Genomic DNA, 24857 nt, shown 5'->3' on the forward strand with positions numbered 1-24857 from the left:
TCCAAGTGATTGACTTACCTGAAACCCCGGGCCGGTGCTCCTATCAGCAGAAAACTGTGCCTAACATTTGGCACCCCAAGTGCACCAAGCCTTTCATTTTCCTTTAAACTTGAAAGTTGGCTTTTATTGGAAGTGACTGATGTGGGACCAGAAAGTTCTTTATCAAGCTGTTATTAGATGATACATTTAGATATTAACTATTAGATGATACATTTCTCAGCAGCAGCATCTGTGGAATATTAGCAATTATTGTATCAATTCTAACAGCTGTCATAAATGAAACTCAGGGATTCTGCTCTGCAGAGACAAAGATAAGAAATGTATCAATTAAGGAGATTATTTATCAAGGTCGAGTTTTAGAAGTTTGTAAAGCTTTCTAGATCTCGAATGAACTCACAACTTGAATGGTTTCTAATTTATGAAAAAACACAAATGGATAAAAACTTGAATCAACGAGTTTTGTGTGAAAAACTCGAATACTCAAATGTATTGAGTTTCCTATAGAAAAAACCCCAGAATCGTCCGAACATCATGAAGGTTCAAGCTCTTTCCAGCTTCAGGGTATAATAAATCTCGAAAAATGAGTTGGTTTTTTTTCTCAAAACCTCGAAAAATTTGTGTTTTTAAAAATCAAGTTAGAACAGTTTACAGAGTTAGTGACCCCCCCCCCAGAGCTGCTTTAGAAACACATAAGAAGGTAAAAAATTAAACTTTATACTTCAATATTAGAAAAACAGTCTCAAATAAAAAATGGAATCGAAAAGTAATTGACAAAAAGTCTATTTTTGGTGAACTAATAGCTGAAAAGGGGTTGAAAGGTGAAAAACCCCTTTAATACATTTATGTATATGATTTTATTTTAAAGCTGCGCCAATATTTTTCGAAAATGCAGTAATCGTTTGCTTACATGACGCACATGAAGTAAAGATGGAAGAACATATCATTCTTTTGGTTTAGGCGTGTAGAGGCATGTAGTGGTGTTTGTGGTATGTAACAAGCGATTGTTGCGTTTTCTTAAAATATTGCTGTTTCTTTAAAAGAAAATTCATTATACATTTACATATATAGTACACAACTTAAAACTATTGTGTGACAATAAAAATTTACATATACAGAATATTTTTATAAAGTGTACATTGCATCCAGGGTTGGAACTAGGAGTAGGCAGAAGAGTCACATGCATAGGGTGCAAAGATGGGGCTGGGGGTGCTAGGCAGTGCCTCTAATGCCTGCTTACCCTGAGTTCCGGTTCCGGTCCTGAGTTCCGGTTCTAGCTTCTCACTTCTCAACCCAGCTGTCACTGCTTCCAATTCCACCCTCCCATCTGCTTGTCTTTGATGCCCCTCTGCAACCCACTACCCGTGTTGGGGGGGCAAACAGAGGGGTTACGAGAACGTTGGTTTTGATGGTTGACAGCAATCATTTCTGGTCCTAGCTCCTCGTTTTCCAGCCTGTTTGACAGTGCTCTCTCCTGCTGCTCCCCTGACCTTCTTATCACTGCTGCTTGTGCGACTTGCCCCCCCTGCTTGTTAATGTAGTGAGGAGAAACAGAAACTCATTGCAGTTGAGGAGAAGTGTGGAGGGGGGGGGGGGTGATCAGTGTCTGCCTATTTTACATAATTATGTAATTTTCTTTGTATAGTTTTGCTTTCCCTGCTTTCCATACAGGCTCCTAGTGCTGAATAACATTGCTATTTCTTGTAGGTTAAACTTGTTTTAGATTTAGGAGGTGCTATTGAATGCTACCATTTATCTTTATACATAACACTGGAACATATTCTATGTACCCGTGTCAACTTAAAGGGGGGTTATTTACTAAACTACGCATTTAACTAATTTTATTAAAAAAAACACAACCAAACTCCCATGCCTTATTTGACCTTATTTATTTAAAAAAAAAAACTTGAATTAAGCCAACATAGTAGGGTTGCTAGAAGGATTAAAAAAATATGCCCTATCATAAGCTATTTGATGCAGGAAACATCTACCATTGGCACACCCCACAGAGCTTGGTGCCAAGGGCTGAAAGTTCTTAAAAAAGAACCTGTTCGCCTTACGCCCTCTCTGCCACTGTGGAGAAATACTAATCTCCCACACTGCTGCAATTTGGAAGATTTTCTCTACTGGCCGCAAAGGGGTATTAAATACCTGGGCGACCTACTGCTGAATAGTAATTTTGTATCATACCCAGAGCTCAAAGCCAAATGTGCCTCTGGGTACCCATGCAAGATGGAGGTTTAGAGCATTACTGTATTATGCAAAGAAAATATAATTATGCACTGATGGGAAAACCCCCCCACACAAGAAGCTCCTGGATAAACTTAGTCAGTGCAGTAATACCACTGATTAAACTTACGTACGAAGCCAGAGGCACGTCTCATAAATTTGATAAGATATGAGTGCGTGGTGGGAATTGGGCCCTGGAACTCAACCAAGGTCTGACACGATGCGGGAATAAGGGTGTCTTTTTACTAATTAACACTGGGAGTATTAGTCCAACCTGCAATTAAAAAATAAAGTAATTGATACAGCAAAAAATAAATCCAGTGACAAATTTATGTAATAGAAATGTTTGTAATGTCAATGTTTATTGTTTATTGTTTATCTATGAGAAAACTTTTTGAGCTTAACAATTCAGAAGAGGCTGTTTACACCCGTAGGTTTGTAACTATATTACAAACAAAAATTAGAGTAGCTTAAGGATTTTGCTCCAACTAGTATAAGGAACCACCCTCAGCCACCTTGCAAACCATTTCAGATGAACAGCAAAATCACACTGTGAAGTAACGGAATTGTTAAAACCTAGCCTTTAATAAATATTAATTAAAACCAAATTACAAAAGTATGCAGGGCCATGCCCACAGCACGCCAAACCAAAAATCTACAGACCCACTGCCATTAATCAGTATAAGCAGTGCAGGACGATTGCCTTAAAAACGAATAAATTAAAACTGCATAGGTGAAACTGGTGGTCTATTCAAAATCAGTAGCAGAATTGTCCACGGGGGAACTGGAAAATTGAAGGGAGGGTAGAAAGCAAACACTGTTGGCTGCTACTGATTTTGAATAGACCGCCAGTTTCAGCGGCTATTTCACTGCTTCGCCTACCATCCTATGCAGTTTTAATTTATTAATTTTTAAGGCAATTGCCCTACACTGCTTATACTGATTAATGGCAGTGGGTCCATAGATTTTTGGTCTGGCGTGCTGTGGGCATGGCCCTGCATACTTTTGTAACTTTGGCTTTAATTAATATTTATTAAAGGTTAAGTTTTAACAATTCCATTACTTCAAAGTGTGATTTTGCTGTTCACCTGAACTGGTTTGCAAGGAGGCTGAGGGTGGTTCGTTATACTAGTTGGAGCAACATCCTTAAGCTACTCTAATTTTTGTTTGTAATGTTTATTGTTTATAAAACAAATAAAATAATATATTTAAAAAATAAAAACTTGAATTACTCGGCTACAGAAAAAAAAAAATGATAAAATCAAGTGAAAAATTATCTGATTGTCCAAAAACAGGTCTAAGATGGCAGATTTTCAGATTCTGACTTTCTGCAGAATAAATCTTGAAAAATTTGAGGTTTTTTTTTGCCCGACCAGATAAATTCGAGATTTAGTAAATAACCCCCAAAGTAGATGCAGATCCCCTTTAATAAACCCGTGGAGTAGAATACTTGATGATCAAAATATTGTATATTTGTTTTTTATTGTATATTACATTTTCATTAACCGCTCTGTATTTCTGAATTTAAATATAGGAACACCGAAAATTTGATTTTAAGACTGGTCTTAAAGAATACAAGAAATCATATTCACAGTCTGTGAACACAGAAGGGTAAGTTGTGTTTAAACACTGGGTGTTGCCTCATTTGGCATTTTATGGGTTTCAGTATGTTGTTTTCTATTTGGATCTACACTGAAATAGTTATTTACAAAATAAAAGACAATTTAATTTGAATCAACTCTTCATTACACATGAATTAATCATTTTTCAGTGCCTTGATTTTTTTTGGGATTTCCAGGCATGTTCGCAAACCTCTATTGTCACTTCTGACTTCTTTACACGAAAAACCTCCAGCAGTAGACTACCAGATTATTAAAACACAACCAAAGAAATTAGCAGATATGAGAGGGAAACAATCCTCTTGAGTATAGGTTTACTCTAGACCACCATGTGGAAAGTACACATTCTGCCAAATCCATAGTGAGTAAAATTATTTTTACTTCAAATTCGTATAACAATGCAAATTAAGTATTTAACAGTCTCACCCTACTACTGATACATACAAACATACATACTATGTTTTGACTATCTGGTGGAAGACTGCCTTCATTTGAGTGCCTGCTCCAGATTTATCCTTTTGGTTGTACACTCCCTATGCTGAGGGTTTAGGACAGTGCACCTGGGCCACTTCCCTAATGCGGTGAGATCCTTTCTATGTCTTTAAGTAACCATTTCAGTCTGGATAGGTTGTTCTTAAAAACAAATGTTTATTTTCCATATTTGAAACCAGCAAAGATCATACAGTCCAGCACTCAGTGGCAAAACGTTAATACCCTTAACACCTAATGCGTTTCATTAAATTATGGTAACGTGCTTCCTCTTACACATCTGTATAAATACTGTTAGCCCCACATGTGATCTCTACCAACATTCCACATCTTCAACATCCTATTTCACCATTACAAAATAATTCATTAAAATTAGGATTGTGATCAGATGCATTTTTTGCCCACAAACCTTGAGCTTAATAAAGATAAATGTTCTTCGTTCAGTGCTTCCTTTTAAGCGCTGTGTTGTACACACCCCTTCAGTGTAATTTCAGGCAGCTGCCAAATAGGAAGAGAGGGTAGGTCCAGTTGCATGTACATTATCCTGTACTACATTCGAGCGCCTATCCGTGAGTAAGGCTTGGCGCACAATCAATGGGATACATTTTCACACTGTGGCCTGTCAAGTCCGGTTCAGTTTAGATTTCCCATACACAGGTGTGTCTCAAGATTTCCGTTCTGTGTTGAAGAATTCTGATTGTGTTATTGATGATATATGGGTAGCATGCAAAGGATATTCAAAAATGGGCATATTCAAATGAATACAAATTGATCACTGTGGGAATAAAGAATTACCTTCTCTGTTTAGAAATATCAGTGGTCAGGCTCAGGAATATATAGATTCCTTGAGTAATAAACCTCTGTGAGCTTCGCCTAGAGTTGGGGATTGATCATCAAGAAGATGAGTACTGTCTCTGGGTGTTGCAGATGCTATCACTGTGACTGAGTGTTAATCATACTATTTACTGGCTAAGATCTTGTACTGTCAGAGTTATTCTATTAATTTTATATTTGTCTTGTTTATCCATGCTGTCTTTCTTTGTTTTTTATCAGAAATCAAAAAGAACATAACTCCGTTATTCAGAGTAAGCTGGAAGACGAAATCCAGTGTAACCAACAACAGAACACTATTCTGCAAGACCAAGTCAACAAATCAACATTAAAAAATGGTATGTTATTTTGCCAGTGTCAGGGAAATTATTTGAACCCTTTTGCTGCCAGCTGATTTGGCCAATTTGGTACTTTTAATGCCAGTAAATTTTTCAACATTTTGCACTCTTTCACTTTAAGGGCCTTTCCTGTGGGGGGGGGGGGGTCTTTTAGTTTACTCAAGAAAACAATATATTTTGCAGGACATACTAAGCTTTCAAAATATGCTAGAATGTTGGTGTAATTACACTTCTGTAAAAATATATAGGCTTCTAAGTGTCTAAAAAATGAAAAAAAAAAATAAGTTTACCATAATATAAGCGCATATATATTGAAAACATAAATTATGTTATGAACGGGAACACAGCAGATTTGGAAAGTTCTATATAGTTTTATGGAAATTTCTCGCTTGTATAGGTCAAGCAGTACACTACCAAATTTCCAAAGCACTGCTCCTCAAAACTGCATACTATTGATTTCAAGGCCAAACATTCCACTAACAGTAGGTTTACTCTAAAAAAACATCACATTATTGGAAAGAACAGATTCCGATGAATCCAAAATCGGTAAATATTAGTGATGCACCGAATCCAGGATTCGGTTCGGGATTCAGCCAGGATTGAGCCCTTTTCAGTCGGATTAGGACGAATCCTTCTGCCCGGCCGAACCAAATATGAATCCTAATTTGCATATGCAAATTAGGGCGGGGATAGAAATCGCATGGCTTTTTGTAACAAAACAAGGAAATAAAAAAGTTTTTCACTATATCCAAAATAGTGGATTCGGTGCATCCCTAGTAAATATATCTTTCTACTCCAAACTACCAAGATGCAATTCTTTTCTAGAGTTATAATTTTTTATAACAATTTGTACATTTTTGAAAAATGGCCTCAAAACTTCCAGCTTGCAGCATCTTTTCTCCCACATACCATTAGGTACCAAAATAAAACACCCTAAATATGAATGCCTGTGGTCCGCTGAACAGTTTGATATCCAGTATACATAGGTTTATCGAAGTATATAGCATGTAAAGACCCCAAAATCGACCTTGTTTGATGTTTGTATTTACACTAATTTATAAACCCTGCCAGTTTTTTTTTTTATATATTCTTTATTTTCAAGAAAGCAAAGAAATCATTGCAGAGCATATAAGTACAAGGAAATGCAATATGATAACACATTAAGAAACAATACGTACATCAGTATCAGCGTAATCGGAAGCAAGTTCCAATGAGAGCATGTATCCGTTAGTACAAATAAGCTTCTGTAATATGCCGTCAATCAAATCAAAAGACATGATAAACAAAAAGAAGAAAGAAAAAAAAAAAAAAGGGAAAGGAAAAGATTAAAGAGAAAGAAAAGTCACTTAGTCACTTGCCCTTCCAATAACTAAGTTCTATCAACATGCAGGTTAGCAAAATAGACACAAAGTATAACAGTCTGGTAAATTCAAATAAGCTCCTAGTCCATATGTGGCTATTTTCATCGATTTTGTTCCAGGTATAATACCCAAGGAGCCCAAGTACCTATAAAAGCCTCTTGTTTCATATAGAAATAACTGAGCAATTCCTCCATCCGCATGAAATTACCCATTTTACAGATCCATTCAGCAATGGTTTGGGGAGTAACAGATTTCCAGTGGCGGGGGATAACAGATCTAGCTGCTCCTAAGCAAAAACCAATTAACAATCTTTTGTATTTCGTAGCAGAACCTGGTAGCATTGATAACAGACCGACAGCCGGTGTTGGTTGCCATTCTAATCCAGTTAATTTACCCATTATTCGAAATACCGAGGCCCAAAACGGCTGTAGACTAGCGCAAGACCACCAGATATGTGTAGGAGATCCGATCTCCCTATTGCATCTCCAACAAAGATTTGAGACGGTAGGGTAAATTGCATGTAGAATATCTGGACATTTATACCACCTGGATAAAATTTTATAATTAGTTTCTTGAGTTTTGCACGCAATAGAGAATTTGTGTGTCAATAAAAAACTATTTTCCCACTGTTGCCTCGTAAATTGTGTTTGCAACTCATTTTCCCACTTAACCGTATATTTAGGTAACACATTGCCTGATCTAGGATCAGGCTAATTGTACAATATTAATATTGCATGCCGCACTGGTAAATCTTGAGAACACAACACTTCAAAGGCAGAAAATGACAAGTTGCAGGGCCAAGTACTCATCAGCTTCTTTAGCCAGTGTTGAAGCTGTGTATATTTTAGTCGTAAGAGGAAAGTGTCAGCCTCTAGAGGGCATAGTGTTGGCAAAGATACAGGCTGCTGATTTTGTAAAACTTGAGAACAGTAGAGACTCTCATTATATCTCCTCCCTAAGAAGAGGCCTCGGGTCATACCTGGAGGAAAATCGGGGTTTCCTATTATTGGGGAAAGAAGACCATTACGTGTAATAAGAGATGGTGACACTTTAAGGAATTGGTCGGCTTGTAGAAGAGTATCTTTGCATACCTTAGGAAGTGTGCAAGCGTCCGGTCGTAATAAAGGGTTTAACCACCATAAGGCCTGTAATGGTCTATCCAGTAACGATTGTTCAATCTGAATTCATTGTTTAGTCCCATGATGGTGGAACCACTCTAATATCCTATTTAGTACAGTTGCCCTTAAGTATTTTCTCAGGCAAGGAAGACTTAAGCCTCCACGTGATTTATGTCTTTCTAAAATGTTTTTACTTATCCTGGATTTCTTGCCCCCCCCAGACAAAATCAATAAAAGCAGATTGTAGTCTATCAAAAAAACATTTAGGAGGTCGAATGGGTATGGTTTGGAAATAATAAAGAATTCTTGGCAATACGTTCATTTTTATTGTGTTTATACGCCCAAACCAGGAGATGTGAAGGGGGCTCCATTTTATAAGATCCTTTTTCATTTGGTTAAAAAGGGGTTCGTGGTTAAGTTGGTAGAGAACCCTGCCAGTTTTATGTGGGATAAAAACTACAAAAAATTATGGTGACACATTCTAACGAATCCAAAAATGGGTAATTCTGTCCTTTTACTAAAAACTTCCCAACTGCAAAGCTATGCCAGGCAGTGGTTTTTATGACATTTCTGAAATGAAAATAGTGTATATGAATTTTGTCGGCAGCCAATTCGTATTTGGTAAACAAAGCCCCCTGTCTGCGTATAATGTGCACCATACAAAGACCCCCAAACACCATTTATTTTTGGAAAGTACACATTCAGGTGAATCCAAAATGAGTAATTATGTCTTTCTACTACAAACTGCCATACTGCAAAGCTACGCTAAAAGCAGCGTTTTTCATGTCATTTCTAAAAATCGCCTACAATATTGCAATTTGCTGCATTTATCTCACCCAGTTTCTTACATGCAATTGGAAAACCCCCAACTATGAACACCGGAAGTATACTAAACAGTTTGATGCATCATGGACCCTAAATGAAAATAGTGCATATGAATTTTCTCGCATGTCAATTCAGCTTTTGCAATCTGAGCCCCCTGACTGTGTAAGACCCCCTAACTGTACAGATACCGCCAGAAAACCGTATATTTTTGAAAAATACACACTCTGACATGTTCAACAAGCGAAAAGACACCTTTGTATACCAAAGTATCAAACTGCAAAGCTATGCTAAAAAAATATAAGGAACAATAATGGAGGGATACAAATCCAATAAAACTACAAAAAATGCCCAAACCAATAAAACAACTGTAATTAGTGGTCAAAATACCTGATCCAATAGTCATGCTGTTTTTAGGTGAAAAGCAAAAGTTAATAGTAAAATGAATAAGTAAAAAAAAAAAAAAAAAACCCCTGCATTTTTGTGTATTCATGTGTATACACTTTTAAAAGGTGTTTGTGTGTGTGTGCAAAAGGAAGCACAAGTGTGCAAAATAAAAAAAGCAATCTTTACTAAAATGTGTATAAATGTATGTAAGTGCGTGCAAGTGTATAAAAAAAATGGGCACTAACCGTTTTTTTTGCAGGAGGGTCATTAGATGGGGTCCTGGGGGTCCTTTGGTCTAGAGCATAGCGCAGCAGGAAGTGCACGGGCGCAGCGCAAGAGGAGAAGGAAGTTGGGAAAGCAGCAGGCGCACAATCTGATTGAATCTGCTGCTTGGATCTCAGCACTGCGACAATCCCGTCGCAGGACTGACATGACAGCCCCCAGCCTCATTATTCAGGAGACTGTCGTTCTTCCCGACTCTCTGTGGAGGCGGCAAAAGTTGCAGATGCAGAGAGAAGGGCTCCTCTGCTGCTCAACTTACAATGTATGGGCTTGGCTGATTGAGCCCTTGCCTGCCAGCAGGTACGGTGTATATGCTTGGCAAGCAAAGGGTTAACGGGCTCATGAATGCCAAAATAAAATGTAGCTCAATTAAAAAAAATAATATTCTAAGCTACTATATAAATACTATAAATACATTTTTTTATATATTTATTTATTTTAAAGGAGAACGAAAGTGTATATCATGAAGTCAAAACCCCCCAGAGACTGTTAATCTCTTACCTGCTAGTACTTAGCAGGTTTGTGTGTCTGCAGTGGCATAGGGTTTTTCTTAATGAATGCCACAGAGCGATTCCCTTCTTCCCTTTTTTCTTAAGTCCCAGGGGCAGACATATGCATAGTAGAGTGAAAAGGCCAGCTTTTTTGTTAAAGTTCGGCTTTTCATTTATTGCTCATGCAAAGAAAGAAGGTGCAGCAGAAGGATCATTCTGTGGTTCTTGCTGAGAATAACCCTGGCCAGTGCAGTTTTCTGCTAACAGGAGCACCGGCCCAGGTATCAAGTAAGTGATTACAATCTAGGGGGGTGCTTAACATTTGGCACTATGGTACTACATGGAAAATGTAATCCCAATATTTTATAGCTCTCTGGATACTGAATTTCCTGATAATTGATCCATTGCCTGCACATGTACCACTGAAACAGTTTTGCAATCTACTAATTTTTTAACAGACAAGATTTACCACAATTCCTTGCATTTCTATTGCTGCACTGTTTAGTGGTACATGTAGTCATAACCAGAAGAGGACTCTCTCTATAACCAAAACATTTACAAATACATTTAAGTGTGAAGTCCATAAACAAATTGCCATAAGCAGTTTCTGTTTTCTGGGAAGGAAAGTAGGGCATTTAGAAAAACCTTTCAAATAAATGAACATGTGTAATTGACTGCATTGGCAAGTCTAATTTGCACACATTTAGATTTTGATTCACAACTTTTGTGAGTCTTAAAAGTCATGTAAACCCCTCCCACAAAAATGTAATCAGTTAGCCTCTTTGAAATCTTTAGACAAATGCTAACAACTGGTTGTTAAAAGATTAACAGTAAGGCTGCGGCATCCCCTTAATCACTTCTACTCCTCTAACCAAATCAGCCCCCTCCCTCAGGAAGGAATTTGCTTTGGCTGTTGACTTGTGAACATGCTCAGTTCTTCTCAGCTCAGATTACTAAACACAACCTCCAGTCTCACAGCCAATGAAGAGATAGCATTACTGGTTCCCATAGAAACTCTGCTCTAGTTGTCTGATCCTATTTTTTTCCCTTAACCACCTCTCTAGAGCTCAGCTTAACCTTTACAGTGCTGAACCCCAGTGCTGAACTTTTTATCAAAGTATGTTGTGCCTGTGTAAACCTGCATTCTGCATTGCATGAACTTTACAGCATGCATGTCCTGTTTGCACATGTCAATGTCACTGATGATGTTCGAGAGGGAAAATGGCCGCTGGGTGAAAGCTGCTATTTGTTGTAGGGAAATGTGATGGTGCTGACAAATTGATGGGGTATATGCAGTATAAATGATGTGGCTTGGCTTGGGAAGATATGTGAAACTTATACACATTCGAGGAAAATATAGGCCTTACATGTCCTTTAAACACTTCATTAAAACATTCCTTTTAATTTCTTCCGCAGATGAATCTTCTTTATTTTTTGGAGATGAGACTTCTTATTTAAGCATATGCTTAGATCATTCAGGTCTGAGAGGTGACCAGTTATCAATGGAGGATTTACAAAACATGGTAGGTGTATATGTAACATATACAGGGTTCCTGTCAAAGGGAGGGGATGTCCTAACATTGCAACTAATCTCCAGATTTGCTTATTCGGGTCTGTCTGAATATATTCATGAGTCCAGCCTTTACTTTTGTAATTTCAAATGCAGAAATGCAGCTATAAACATTTCACTTGTGCATTCTGGGGGGGGGGGGGGTTAGCTTGTTGGTTTCATAAGCAGGAAAAGGAATTTGCAGACATCTCATGTGCAGACTCATGCTACAGTAGCATCAATATGCTACTGTTCAGTGGTTGTGGCTGGATGCCAACCTCACCAATCCAAAATTCTGCTCAGTTTCGAAGTGGTCTTTCATTACTACCAATGAATCCTTGGAAACTGAGCTGTGCACGACAAACAGTCCCCTCCAGAGACCTACCTACCTAACTCACGACAGTTTACCTTGCACTCTCCCGCTAGAAACAGCTGTGGGCAAAGTGCACAATAAAGATCCAATCGGACAACAACATAGCAGGGGCCTACATAAACTGCCAAGGAGGAACCTGTAGTTCTTCCATCTGGGAAGAGGTACAGCACATTCTTTGTTGGGAGAAGCAACGCTCTTGCCCCCTCTTGGCTGACAACATAGCTGGCCAACTCAACTGGGAAGTTGACTTCTTCAGTTGAACTTCTTTAATCCAGAAGAGTGACTGCTCAACATAAACCTGTTCCTACAGCTAACAACTGGGGTACCCCACAGATTGACATCATGGTCTCCAGGTTCAATCACCAGGTTCCCAAATACTGCTGTAGGCTTGCAGATTCTGGTACAGCTGTTGTCACTTCTGGGATTTGGCATGCACGTAACACATGGGCTCTAATTATTTGTTGCAAATACTACTTTGGTGGTTAATGCATGGTGCTATGGAAACCCTTATGCTACCAACTGGTTTGGAGGTGGCAATAGCATTGGCCTCAGAGTTCCCCTGCATGGATAGGCCCAACTATGCTCAATTTGGAATGGTATGCAGGAAGGACTGAACAGCCCTGAGCGCCACTTTACAGAAGTACAAATAGTGCCCTTTGACTTAAATGCTTTTAATGAATAGGACGTTTGCTTAATTGACTGTAAAAAATTTTGAAGGGCCATAACCATGTTATCAGACATAAATGAGCAGCGATATATCCTGTTAAGTATATTTATGAGGTTGCTGCTTAGTAAAGTGGTGAAGATTCATATTTACTCCAAAGGGGGTATCATTCAAAAGTATAAGGGTGCTTTTTATAAATGTTTTGTAATACACAAGGCCAATATAAGCATATAATAATTGTTTATTAATTAATTTCTGTTTTAAGGTGGTACAACTTATGCACAAGATTAAAGAAATGCAAAAAAGCCCAGTTTTGGAGAAGGCTACTGGATGCTCCGGTTATTTAAAGAGCAATGATAACGAGACCGACTCTTCTACCATGTGCAATGTATGTCTTTTAATTTTGTAATTATTCTCCTAATACTTTTCAAACTGCACATTTTATTGTATTTACCAGACCAAAAAAAGAAGAACTACTAAGCAAAAAAATAAATAGTTTTATGAATATAATAAACTTACTAAATGTTATCAGTTAATAATACATTATTTCAGAATTGATACATAGCTTTAAATTATTATTGTTTGGAAATGTTCTATTAGATGAAGCTTACAGTATATTCAATTTTCAATTTTTTTGTGATAATTTCCCCTTAAGTTGAAACTGCAGAGACTAGTAAATAATCAGTGGAAACAAGGAAGTAGTGTTCTGGCTATTATGTTAGATATCCAGTCACTCCGTCCTTTATATATTGAATTTTTGGCTAACTAACCATGCCAAAATCATTTTTTATTTTGCACAACCTATCTATTTGCCCAGTTTTTATACTGAACAATTCCTTTAAGATCAACCAGCAGACATTAAGGGGCCGATTCATCAATAGTCGAATATCGAGGGTTAATTAACCCTCGATATTCGACTGGGAACTAAAATCGTTCGACTTCGAATATCGAAGTCGAACGATTTTGCGCAAATCCTGCGATCGATCGATCGAAGGATTTTTCGTTCGATCGAACGATTAAATCCTTTGAATCGAACGATTCGAAGGATTTGAATCCAACGATCGAAGGAAAATCCTTCGATCAAAAAATCACAGGCAAGCCTATGGGGACCTTCGGTAGGTTTTATCTACCGAAGTAGGTGGTCGAAGTATTTTTTAAAGAGACAGTACTTCGATTATCGAATGGTCGAATAGTCGAACGATTTTTACTTCGAATCGTTCGAATTCGAACGAATTTAACCAATTCGATGGTCGAAGTACCCAAAAAATACTTCGAAATTCGAAGTTTTTTACATTCGAATTCTTCACTCGAATTTTGTAAATCTGCCCCTAAATCTAGTTACTCTTTCAGTCTTATTAGGGAAAGGTAAAGGGATCTGGAGTAAAATGACAGAATAGAAATGCCACTTGGTCCAATAGATGGGCTCATAATCCATGACCTCCCCTTTAATAAAAGTGTTAGCTATTATGAATGGGAATCATATCAAGCCAGTTGTAAAATTGGTTATCAATTTGAGAGTTGGGAAGCAAAAAGCTAGGGACCACTTCCTAGCTTTTGATGAACAGTGTTTTCATTCACAGTGTTCAAAATTGTCATGTTTGTGGCTGGCAGGTGGGTCTTAGCATATTATTGAATTCTACAGGATATCTAGTAGAATTAAATCAAATACAAATAGACTTTTTTTTTTAGTTTTCTTGAAATCATTCCACTATTCATCCAAGCGACTTCTTCAGTTCAACCAAGTGGTAGAGAATTCCCCAGCATGTAAACCCTAAAGGGTGGTAAAATCACAGATATTCAATCACAATGGTTCCATTGAACGTATTCAGTCCAGGAAAAGCATCAAGTCATTGTTTCTGATATGTGGGTGACACCTGGGTCAAAATTAAATCATGTGAGCTTTGCTGAACACACAAAGTTGGTGGACAAAAACATCAAGTTCACAAGGGAAGACATGAGGGAAGCAGACTAGCATTTTTGGACTGTGCAGTAGTTATACTATTTAGACCAGTGCTGTCCAACTTCTGTGCTACCGAGGACCAGAATTTTTATGGTCTACATGGTGGAGGGCCAATAATGGAAGCCAGTGTTAGGGGCCGCATGCCAGTTGGATAGCCCTGATTTAGAGTAGCTAGTATAAATAATTCTAAAACAACTGGATTTGCTGAGTAATCATTGAAGATGTTTCACTACTCGGCATATAAACTCTTCCACGAAACTGAAGAAGTTTCTGGGATGAGTAGTGAAACGTCTTCAATAATTACTCAGCAATCCAGTTGTTTTGGAATAATTTATACTAGATATAACGTGACCTTTATGAATGCAAATCTTAATAATCACTATTTAGACTAATTCTACTAGATACTGTAGATCATGACCTGGGTGAATGAAAATATGCATAGACAATTCTGCAGAATATATGTCTTCTAAATTGATGCTAAGCTCTTTTTAGCAGGGCCCTCTACCTCCTCTATTGTGGCTGTTTATATAAAAATATGTATGTTAAATGCATGCACCCATTTGTTGTACATCACTGTAGAATATGTTGCCACTGTATAAATATGGGAAAATAAAGTTTTTATCATAGGAAGATCAGCTGCACCGTTGATGCCAGGTTTTTAGTAAAGAGGACATATTATGTCAACCTTGGCTACTAGTATTATATGCCCGTTTTCTATAGATGCAAATTTTTTTAAAAAAAAATCATTTTGCTACCAAAAGAGTTTTCACTTCATTTGCGTTTACTGCCAGACAATTTTTTTTTTTCGTTTTTGGGGTTATGTAATAACTAATCCTCAGAAAGAATTGTCATCTGGTTAAAAGCAAACATCTTATTGCTTATTAGAGGTTCTGAACCTGTGCAAACTTTATGTATGTTTAATTACATATGGGTGCTTGTGTTCTTTCACTTTAAGGCCATTCCCTTGGGGACATTTTAGTTTACCTAGCAGAAATGCATGTCAACCTTAGCTTAATAAATCTGCCTGAATTTCAATATGTATGGTTCTATATACCAGATATACAAGTGGTTTGCAAAACCCCAATCTCCAAAGTGTGCCAGTACCAGATATTTACTTAGTAATTCATACAAGTTTTCAAAGGTGACACTTTGGTTGCTTCAAAATAAGCACTCTGTATGTATTTTATATGTAATAAGAGTAGGCAGACAGTAGAAAACCATATATTTTTGGAAACTGCACAGTCTAACATTCAAAATGTGTAAACACATCTTTCTACATTTTACAGTAATTCTAAAAACGAATTACACAGTGTGACAACTCTCACACTAGTCACACTGAGCAATAAGTCACTCCAATCAAAATATACATTGACCAACGAGGTTGCACACCATTGTATAAAAGTTTAAAACATAGTGTTTATTTTGTAAGCATAAAAATAGCCAATGTTAGCTTAAATATACTCATCCATGTGGAGATCTATGCAATGTTCTGGGTGCTTGCTGCTCCCTTTCTCAAGCTGATCTCCATGTGAGGCTGAGACTACAAATCCCAGAAGCTCGCTTAAGCCCTGTGGTGTCTCATGTGGTAGATGATGTCACCCTTGTGCGCAGTGGCACGGTATAGAAACGCAGCGTTAATACACAGGCGACAAAGTCCGTGTGATGGGGGTGAAACTAATTGATGGAGATCAAAATCCTTGTTGAGACTAATGGGCTCAGGGTTTTCAACCTATGTATCCATTTGGACTTATCGAGTGTTTTGACAGTCTCTAAACATTGCATAGAAAAGGAACACACAGCGGAGGATTTGAAATTTAGGGTAATCCAGCATGTTCCCCAGCCTTGAAGGGGAGGTGATAGGGTTCTCCCATTGAAAAAGACAGAAGTCCACTGGATACATAGGTTGAAAACCCTGAGCCCATTAGGTCTCAACAAGGATTTTGATCTCCATCTATTTATCAATTAGTTTCACCCCTTGAAACCCCATATTTATTTTTACGTTGGGGTTTGTTGAAACGTCGAAATAACTATGATTTGATTTTTTCACCTTAAAATACCTGGAGTGCGGTTTCTTTGGTATCTGGATGTATATTATAACCTGTACCTAGGCGTTTGAGATATTTTTGGAGTGCTCCAGGTGGATAGTGTTGTTATATATATATATATTTATATATATATATATATATATATATATATATATATATATATATATATATATATATATATATATATATATATATATATATATATATATATATATATATATATATATATATAAAACAACACTATGCATTAAGATAAAAACACAGGAAACTTTTTTAAATTTAAAGTGCCCTGTATCCAAATAACAATTTTATGGAGATTTTTGACTTGCACAGATAAAAAAATCACCTGCAGTAAACTACCAAATAAAAAGTAAGTTAATACCAGAAAACCATATATTTTTTTAAAAGTCCCAATTCTGCAAAATACAAAATAGGTACATTTTGTGTTTTTGCTTAAGTGTGATACATACGCAATGGTTAAAGAAGGCATTTAAAATTTCTGGAAAATGCCTTGCTTAAACTTTAAACACAGAGCTGCAGAGATTATAACTGTGAGCACTGACCCACAACCCCCAGGTTCTTTGAATGACCCATGGAAAAGATGGCACCTCAGTAATTAATTGGTCAGGTTTCTTGACTTCTCTCGTTATGACTACTCACTTTCTCTATAGGAGATGTAAATAAACCACATTTTCAGCCTGAGAATTATTGAGATTCTTACAATTTGTCTTTTTACAGTTTGCAAAGAAATCCAGAATTCCCATTCTTCAAAAAGAAACTTTGTGCATGAAAAAAGTTCCAGATAATAGAAGAACGTTTTCTAAGACCATCCTCCAAGAAGAGTTGCAAACCTGCAAGTTGGAAAATGACAAAATTGCTGAAGAATTATGGCATGCACAGGAAGAGATTGAGACTCTCAAGGCACACATAATCCTGTTAAAGGGTGAGTAGATTACATTTAAAATATTAATATGTTGTTGTTATATTTAAACAAATACTTATTTTCCAAGCAATTTTATATCTGAAAAATGGGAAGTATACAGATCATATGAAACTGTGTATATATGCTAGACTACTGTCAGTAACACAATATTTACTGGTAGATTCCAGTATACTGCAATTAATTCTTGAAAGGAGTCGCACAAAAACCATAAGTATTGCAGGTGGGGATCTTACCCCTTTTATTGTGACACCTGTGCATCAACATTTCGGGGGGGGGGGGGTTAACTCTCCCTTCGTCAGGATACAGAACAATTGTGCTACAAACTTTTAAAGCATACAAGGTACATAGAGTCCCACCCCATTACCCACAATTCTCAAGGGATCAGTGCAATCCCAAAGTGAGGCTTGGCATGCATTATCCACATGTTCATAAGTCAATTTAAGTTCAATTTCAAGTCCAAGGTAATCATGATTCTTTTTCCTTATTAAATAGCAAGTGGTTAATACATATACCAAAACCAAAAACATTATTGGTAATCACCACTCAGTGGTTGAAAAAACATACAATTGTGTCTATATATTCACCAATTTGCCAAGCGCGTTTCGCTTAGAAGCTTTCTCAAGGCAAAGTCTTGAGAAAACTTCTAAGCGAAATGTGCGTTGACGATTTCTTGTCTTATTTGGTTTTAAATCTATTTAACTTTTTATTTATCAGCTTGGTCTGGTTCTTTTGCGGGTGTGGGTTGAAGTGACCATTGCTCTAATTCTTTTTCTCTTATTTCTCCAACACTTCATTTCTAAGGGGCCGTGGATTTGTGTCTTTCAGGTGTAGCTCAGCCTCTTTTAAAGATCAGGGCAAGTTAAAATTCGAGGCCACAGTCCCGGTTATGCTGTCCTGCCTCCAACTTTGTGATGTCCCAGGTTTAGTAAATTAATAGGCAGTTAGTTTTGGGACAACTCCACCGTCTATATTTTCCAACTTCTCCTAATTATCGAATGTATTTCAGCACTTTGGTTTAATAATTTATCCTAATCATTGGTCACAATCTTTTTAAAAAATCTTTTTAGCAAATTACTAGTATACAAGAAACCCACTCCTATGGATCAATGTTTTCATTGATTGTTTGATTCCCACCATCCGCTGGAACACAAACTGGGTGTCATTAGAATTCTGCACCACAGGGCGGAAGTTGTGGCAACTGATACAGAGTCCAAAGACAAAGAGCAAAAACATCTTAGAGGAGCTTTGAAAGCGTGTGGCTACCAAGACTGGGCCTTTATCAAAACAGCAGCAACCAAGCCCAACAGGAACACCAATAGAAATAACCGCCCGGAGACACATAGTAGGCGAAACATAGTCATACCATATGTAGCGTGTCCGAGAAACTCAGGAGGATTTTTAACAAACACCATGTACCTGTGTTTTTCAAACCTAGCAACACACTGAGACAAAAACTGGTACACCCAAAGGATCCAACCCCTAAAGGAAAACAAAGCTATGTGGTATACGGAGTCCAGTGTAGCGAGGAGTGCACAGATCTATACATTGGGGAGACAAACAATTGCTCACCAAGTGAATGGCTCAGCATAGGAGGGCGAACTCTACAGGGCAAAACTCAGCTGTCGTTCTACACTTAAAAGACAAGGGACACTCCTTTGAAGATAGCAAGGTCCAAATATTGGATAAAGAAGACCGCTTGTTTGAATGAGGAGTGAAAGAGGCGATTCATATCAAGGTGGAGAAACCATCCCTGAACAGAGGGGGGGGGGCCTTCGACACCACCTGTCTGATACATACAATGCTGTTCTAACATCTGTACCCCGGCTGTTTCAGAACACTTCACACGTCCATTCATGCAACTCTCACAAGTAACGCCTCTTTCTAGGTGTTGCATGACACATTGGATAATTCTATCACAGTAACTACACAGAATCAACATCTCTGTGAATTTCTTCAGATGTCACCTCTTTGAAGAGTTACAATGTGCCATTGTGATTGGATTAGTGGAAGAGTTTATATGACGAGAACTTCCCACACCAGTCAGTTGAACTGAAGAAGCCGCTTGGATGAGTAGTGAAACGTCTTCATTGATTACTCAGCAAGTCTAGTTGTTTTTAGATTTACCTAAACTAGATATAAGGAAACAAATTAAGTTTTCCACATGTATTCTTCAAGACAGCCAGATGACGGTCTTCCTACCATTAGATTTTTTTAGTGTTTTTCTTGGTCTTGTTACAAGTTTTCAAAAAACTTTCAATGAACGTTTAGATCTGTATTTGAGTACTGTATATACTTGAATATAAGCCGACCCGAGTATAAGCCGAGGTACCTAATTTTGCCTACAAACACTGGGGAAAAATATTGATTTGAGTATAAGCCTAGGGTGAAAAATGCAGCAGCTACTGGTAAGTTTTCCTAAATTTGGTCACAACAAAAATCTAATTAATGAAATGCCTCACTACATTCTTTACATACCTCTTACTCTGGTCTCTGAAAAGCAAACAGCTCAGCTGCTTCATTCATTTGTTCTTCCTGCTTCTGTCCTGCTTGCTCAGCCCTTTAACCCCTCCCTTCATAATTGTTATTGTCATCTCTCCCTACTATATCTGCTATCCCACAGCCACAGTCCTAGAGGGTATTAACCCCTCTGCCACTACCCTTTATAGTCTCATAAATGACTGCTGTTCTGCAAGGAATTCCATTAAGTATGGGATGACAGCCTCTTGATGAGCAGTTTATAGTGACATTTGTAAATTTATGTAATTAAAGGCACTAAGTTTGCCCAGGGGCAGTAACCTATAGCAACCAATCAGCAGGTAGAATTTCCTGGTCACATGTTTAAAAGCAAACATCTTATTGGTTGCTACTGGTTACTGCTCCTGGGCAAACTTAGTGCCTTTTATTACATGTGGGGGTTAATGTATATAACTGGACAGATAAATTAGCGCCGGTTATTTGTGTGCTAGCTGCGCTGTTAGCACAGCCAAAGCGTGCAGTATAATTGCTCCAACAAGGGAAGCAGGTTACAGGCTGTGGTGGAGACACTCACTAGTAGCCATTTCTCTTTAGCCGAGCTGGGGGCAGTTGCCCAAAGAGCCTGAGGGTCCCCAGGGAGTGGGCACGTTAGACTTGCACGCTGCTGCCTAATCACTTCCCGCTCCTCAAGTCAACGTGATCACGCAAACAGTACGCATTCCTACTTCCGTCGTACATTCTTAAGTCCCGCCTCTGTACCACCCACATCTTCCTTTTCATCGACTCCCAGGGGCATGCGCAAAGAGAAGACAGCGGGAGAGGGCTTGTCTGCAGGTACTGACTCGAGTATAAGCCGAGGTAGACTTTTTCAGCACATTTTGAGTGCTGCAAAACTCGGCTTATACTCGAGTATAACCGGTATTAGTATAGTTTTCAGAAATTTAACTGAGAGAGAATCCAAACCTTGTTTTTGCATTGCACGGGAAATGTGGTCACTATTTATGTTTCTCAATGACCCTGTTTTGATGTTAGACAGTTTATGATCCCCTTGTGAAACTATACAAGTTACACTTAAAAATATCCACGTGCCCTCTTATTTGTTACTGTTTTTGATTTTAGGCAATGGCATCACACCTCAGAGAGACCATCATGAACATCCATTTGATATGGACAAGACAATCACAAACTCTGTAAGCTTAGTTGAAACTGATGAAATCAACAATGCTGAGCAGGAATTATGTGCTTTTCAGTATGACAAGAATGCTGAAAGTGTGTTACCGCTAGTTACTGACTGCTATGACAACGGCACTAATAATAAAAATGAGATGCAGTTTATAGATAATTGTGTTGCTGAAACATTATTAAACGTTGAAAAAGAAAACAACTCCCCTAACAATAAATGTGATCTCGAAGATCTCTCCAATGAGCCTCCAAATTACAGGTAAGGAAAATGTTTTGTCAAATGTCTGATAATCCTATAGTTTGTGGGTGTGTGTATACATATACAAAACTCAAAAAGGAATTGGCTTATTTTCCTTGAAAACATGGTATATTAAAATATGAATCATAAATTTGAACTTTATCAAGCCATGTACAATAATAACAATAGTCATGTTATATTTAAAGGGATATACATGAAATTACACCACCAAAATTTCCTACAATTTCCAGTACAGGCATGGGATTTTCCGGATAAGAGGTATTTCCTTAATTTGGATCTCCATACCTTGAGTCTGCTAAACTATAATTTAAACATTAATTGAACCCAATAGGCTGGTTTTGCTTCCAATACGGATTAATTATATCCTAGTTTGGATCAAGTACAAGGTACTGTTTTATTATCACAGAGAAAAAGGACATTGTTTTATATATTTAGATAAAATGGAGATTATGGAAGACAACCTTTCTGTAATTTGGAGCTTTCTGGATAAAGGTTTTCCCGCTAACGGATCCCATACCTGTATTACAAATATCACATAGATCCCTCAAACAAGCCTTTACATTCAAGATAGGGAAAATGTATTCTCTACAACAGACAATATTATAGTGTGCGTGTGTGTGTGTGTATGTATGTACATTAAGAACACTTTTGGGTAAAATGCATCAAAATTAGCATTAAAATGGACATGATTATAATGCTTTGATGTCCAGTGTCTGTTATAATGCACATTTTGATTCAGTAAAATATGTATTATGTTATGTAATCTTTGATACATTGTTAAATTGTACACATGATCATTGTAATATGTTTTTAATGTAACACTGAAAGTTTTTACAGATGAGATGGTTTTGAGGGTTGCTTGCATAACAAGGTGCATGCTACGGGGTATAGTCTGACCGAGACTACAGACTGGAATGACGTGTGGTTCAGTTGTGTTGGTTCAATATCTATATTCATTTTTATTTATTAGAGTGTTGATAGAGGATGATTTTCTGTACTTGTTGTCAAAAGATTCATTCAGTCAATGTTCCATCTGAGCATTTGTATTTTAGGGTAAAAAAGTCATGCAAATGAGGTAGGGGTGTAATCCAGGTGTTAGTTAGATTTATGGGGTGCTGAGTGCCTTTTGTACTGTCCCATGCTGCAGTTGAGTACTTAAAGGAATAGTATCACTAGCATTTTTTATGTAAAAATGTATTTCACGCCCCTCAAATAACAAATGTATCTTGGACAAAGTAATTATTGTTATTGCTTTATACATAAATACAGTACCTAGATAAAATCCCACTTCTGGTTGTGTGCTGCATTTCAAAAAAGGTGATGGGGCGACACACATTATAAGCTGTTCTGTTTGCTGCAGTCTCCTACTAGCCAAACTTTCTTGTTAAAACCAGTAGTTAGTTGCCTCCGCTTCACAAAGAGTTTTCAGCTGCTCTGTATCTGTCATCAGCGTGATTTACTTCTGTATCAGCTTCGAGTAAGGCAGAGCACAGGGCAGCCCTAAATCTTCCAAAAGGCCAGAAACACAGACGTGCAGACCACATGCTCTTTTCTTTACCATCGAACCCTTTTAGAAATAAATCAGGCTAAGGATAGTGCTGTCACACACTCTCTCCACAATACAAACTGTTTGATACAAATGGAGAGTAAGACGGGCAAATCCTTCTTGAAGCAGGAGCCAGTAACTTCCGGTTTTAAAGAAAGAGCGCAAACTTAAGTGAATCTATGTTGTCCCATTGCCTTTTCAATGCAGCACACAACCGGAAGAGGGAAATAAGAGGGAAATAAAAATGATTACCTTTGTCCAAGATAGATGTGTTATTTGAGGGGGTGGAATTCATTTTTACATAAAAATGTTAGTGTTACTGGTCCTTTAAGTATGGGAATATGTAGACACTGATCTAGTCTGTGTTTGGGTTCTATCCAGAGCAGCTTAGTGGCCTTATAGGTAGCAGTGAATTGGTTCTCCATTTCCATCCATCTGTGATGATGCTCCGGAGAATACTGTTTGGTTAGCTGAGCCATTGTGGTTTTTTTTTGTTAAGTTCAAGATGAGGAAATGCTAGGCCTCTTTGGGATTTGTATTGAAAGCTTAAAGGGACATATAACATAAATTTTTACAATGCATCAACCCATGTAAAATAGAACAAATAGTTTTTACTTTAATACCTTTAGGTCAAAAATGTCTGTATTAGCTTTAAAACTGTGTTCAGCCCTCCCCCTTTGCAAGCTTCCCGTCCAGCAGTCTCCAGTATTAGGCTCTGGAGTCGTCGGCACCTTCTGCCTAAGTTACAGAGCAGCAGCAACTAAGGGAGGAGTCGGCATGTTTGTGATGTCACGTTCAGTCCTTCCCTGCAGACATCAGATCATCCTTTCCCTGAACTGTTCTTTTCTGTCCCTCTCTGTCCTGTTCCTTCCCACCTCCCCTCCCTGCACTATTAATTTCTCTCCCTCTCTGCCCCTTCTCTGTAGTGTTCGTTTCTCTCCCTCTAGGCCCTGTTCATTTAACCCCCTCTCTGCCATGTTCATTTAACCCCCTCTATGCCCTGTTCGTTTCTCTCCCTCTCTGCCCTGCTTATTTAACCCCCTCCCTGCACTGTTCATTTAAACCCTCATAGACGAGCACGGGGAGAAATATGGGTAATGTATGTATACTTTATGGCAAAATCATAAATAGCAAACAAAGCCAATACTATGATAGATGTAAAAATGGTTTGATTTCTGTTGTCAGTATCTTTTTAAGTGGCTAATAATAGTTATCATATCTCCCCTTAAGTGTCTCCTTTCCAGTGTGAACATCCCCAATTTGGCCAGTCTTTCCTCATAGCTAAGATTTTCCATATCTTTTACCAGCTTAGTTGCCCTTCTCTGTACCCTCTCTAATACAATAATGTCCTGTTTGAGTGATGGAGACCAAAAGGATGGGGCTTTACAAGTGCTCTATGCAGTGGAAGAATAAACCCTTCTCCCGTGACTCTATGCCCCTTTTAATACAGCTTAAGACCTTATTTGCCCTTGATGCTGCTGACTGGCATTGCTTGCTTCATCCCAGGGCCGGAACTAGGGGTAGGCAGAGTAGGCACGTGCCTAGGGCGCAAAGGTGGAGGGGCGCCAGGCACGTACTTACTCCTATCCCTAGTCCGGTCCCTTCACTGCCGACCGCGAGTACGCGAACGCATGTGTCGATTAACGCATGCGCATAAGCGTCTATGCGCTCACGCGACTATGCGCTGAACCGTCTTTTCGCGCAGAAGCGCGCAGCGCCTGCCCGGCTTGGCCCGGCTCTGCTTCATCCAAGTTTATCATCTACAAGGACTCCAAGGTCCTTTTCCATAATGGATTTGCCCAGTGTAGTCCCATTAAGGGTACAAGTGGCTTGGATAATTTATACATCCCAGGTGCATGACTTTACATTTATCAACATTGAATCTCATTTGCCACTT

General features: G+C 38.1%; 1 protein-coding gene across 6 annotated transcripts in view; it reads left to right on the forward strand.

Moving 5' to 3' along the window:
• The window catches only part of cdk5rap2.L (CDK5 regulatory subunit associated protein 2 L homeolog), a 192688-nt gene that overhangs the window by 71733 nt on the left and 96098 nt on the right, over nucleotides 1–24857 (forward strand). For all 6 annotated transcript variants that reach the window (XR_005963252.1, XR_005963254.1, XR_005963253.1 and 3 more), the window contains 6 exons: nucleotides 3761–3837; nucleotides 5388–5503; nucleotides 11381–11487; nucleotides 12816–12938; nucleotides 17294–17498; nucleotides 21093–21414. Coding sequence is in view for 3 of the 6 variants with exons in the window: in XM_018229695.2 (XP_018085184.1) it covers nucleotides 3761–3837; nucleotides 5388–5503; nucleotides 11381–11487; nucleotides 12816–12938; nucleotides 17294–17498; nucleotides 21093–21414 (950 nt within the window). In the remaining 3 variants the exon portion in view is untranslated. The remainder of the gene's footprint in view (nucleotides 1–3760; nucleotides 3838–5387; nucleotides 5504–11380; nucleotides 11488–12815; nucleotides 12939–17293; nucleotides 17499–21092; nucleotides 21415–24857) is intronic.

This window comes from Xenopus laevis, chromosome 8L (genome assembly GCF_017654675.1).
Source record: "Xenopus laevis strain J_2021 chromosome 8L, Xenopus_laevis_v10.1, whole genome shotgun sequence".
NCBI lineage: Eukaryota > Metazoa > Chordata > Amphibia > Anura > Pipidae > Xenopus > Xenopus laevis.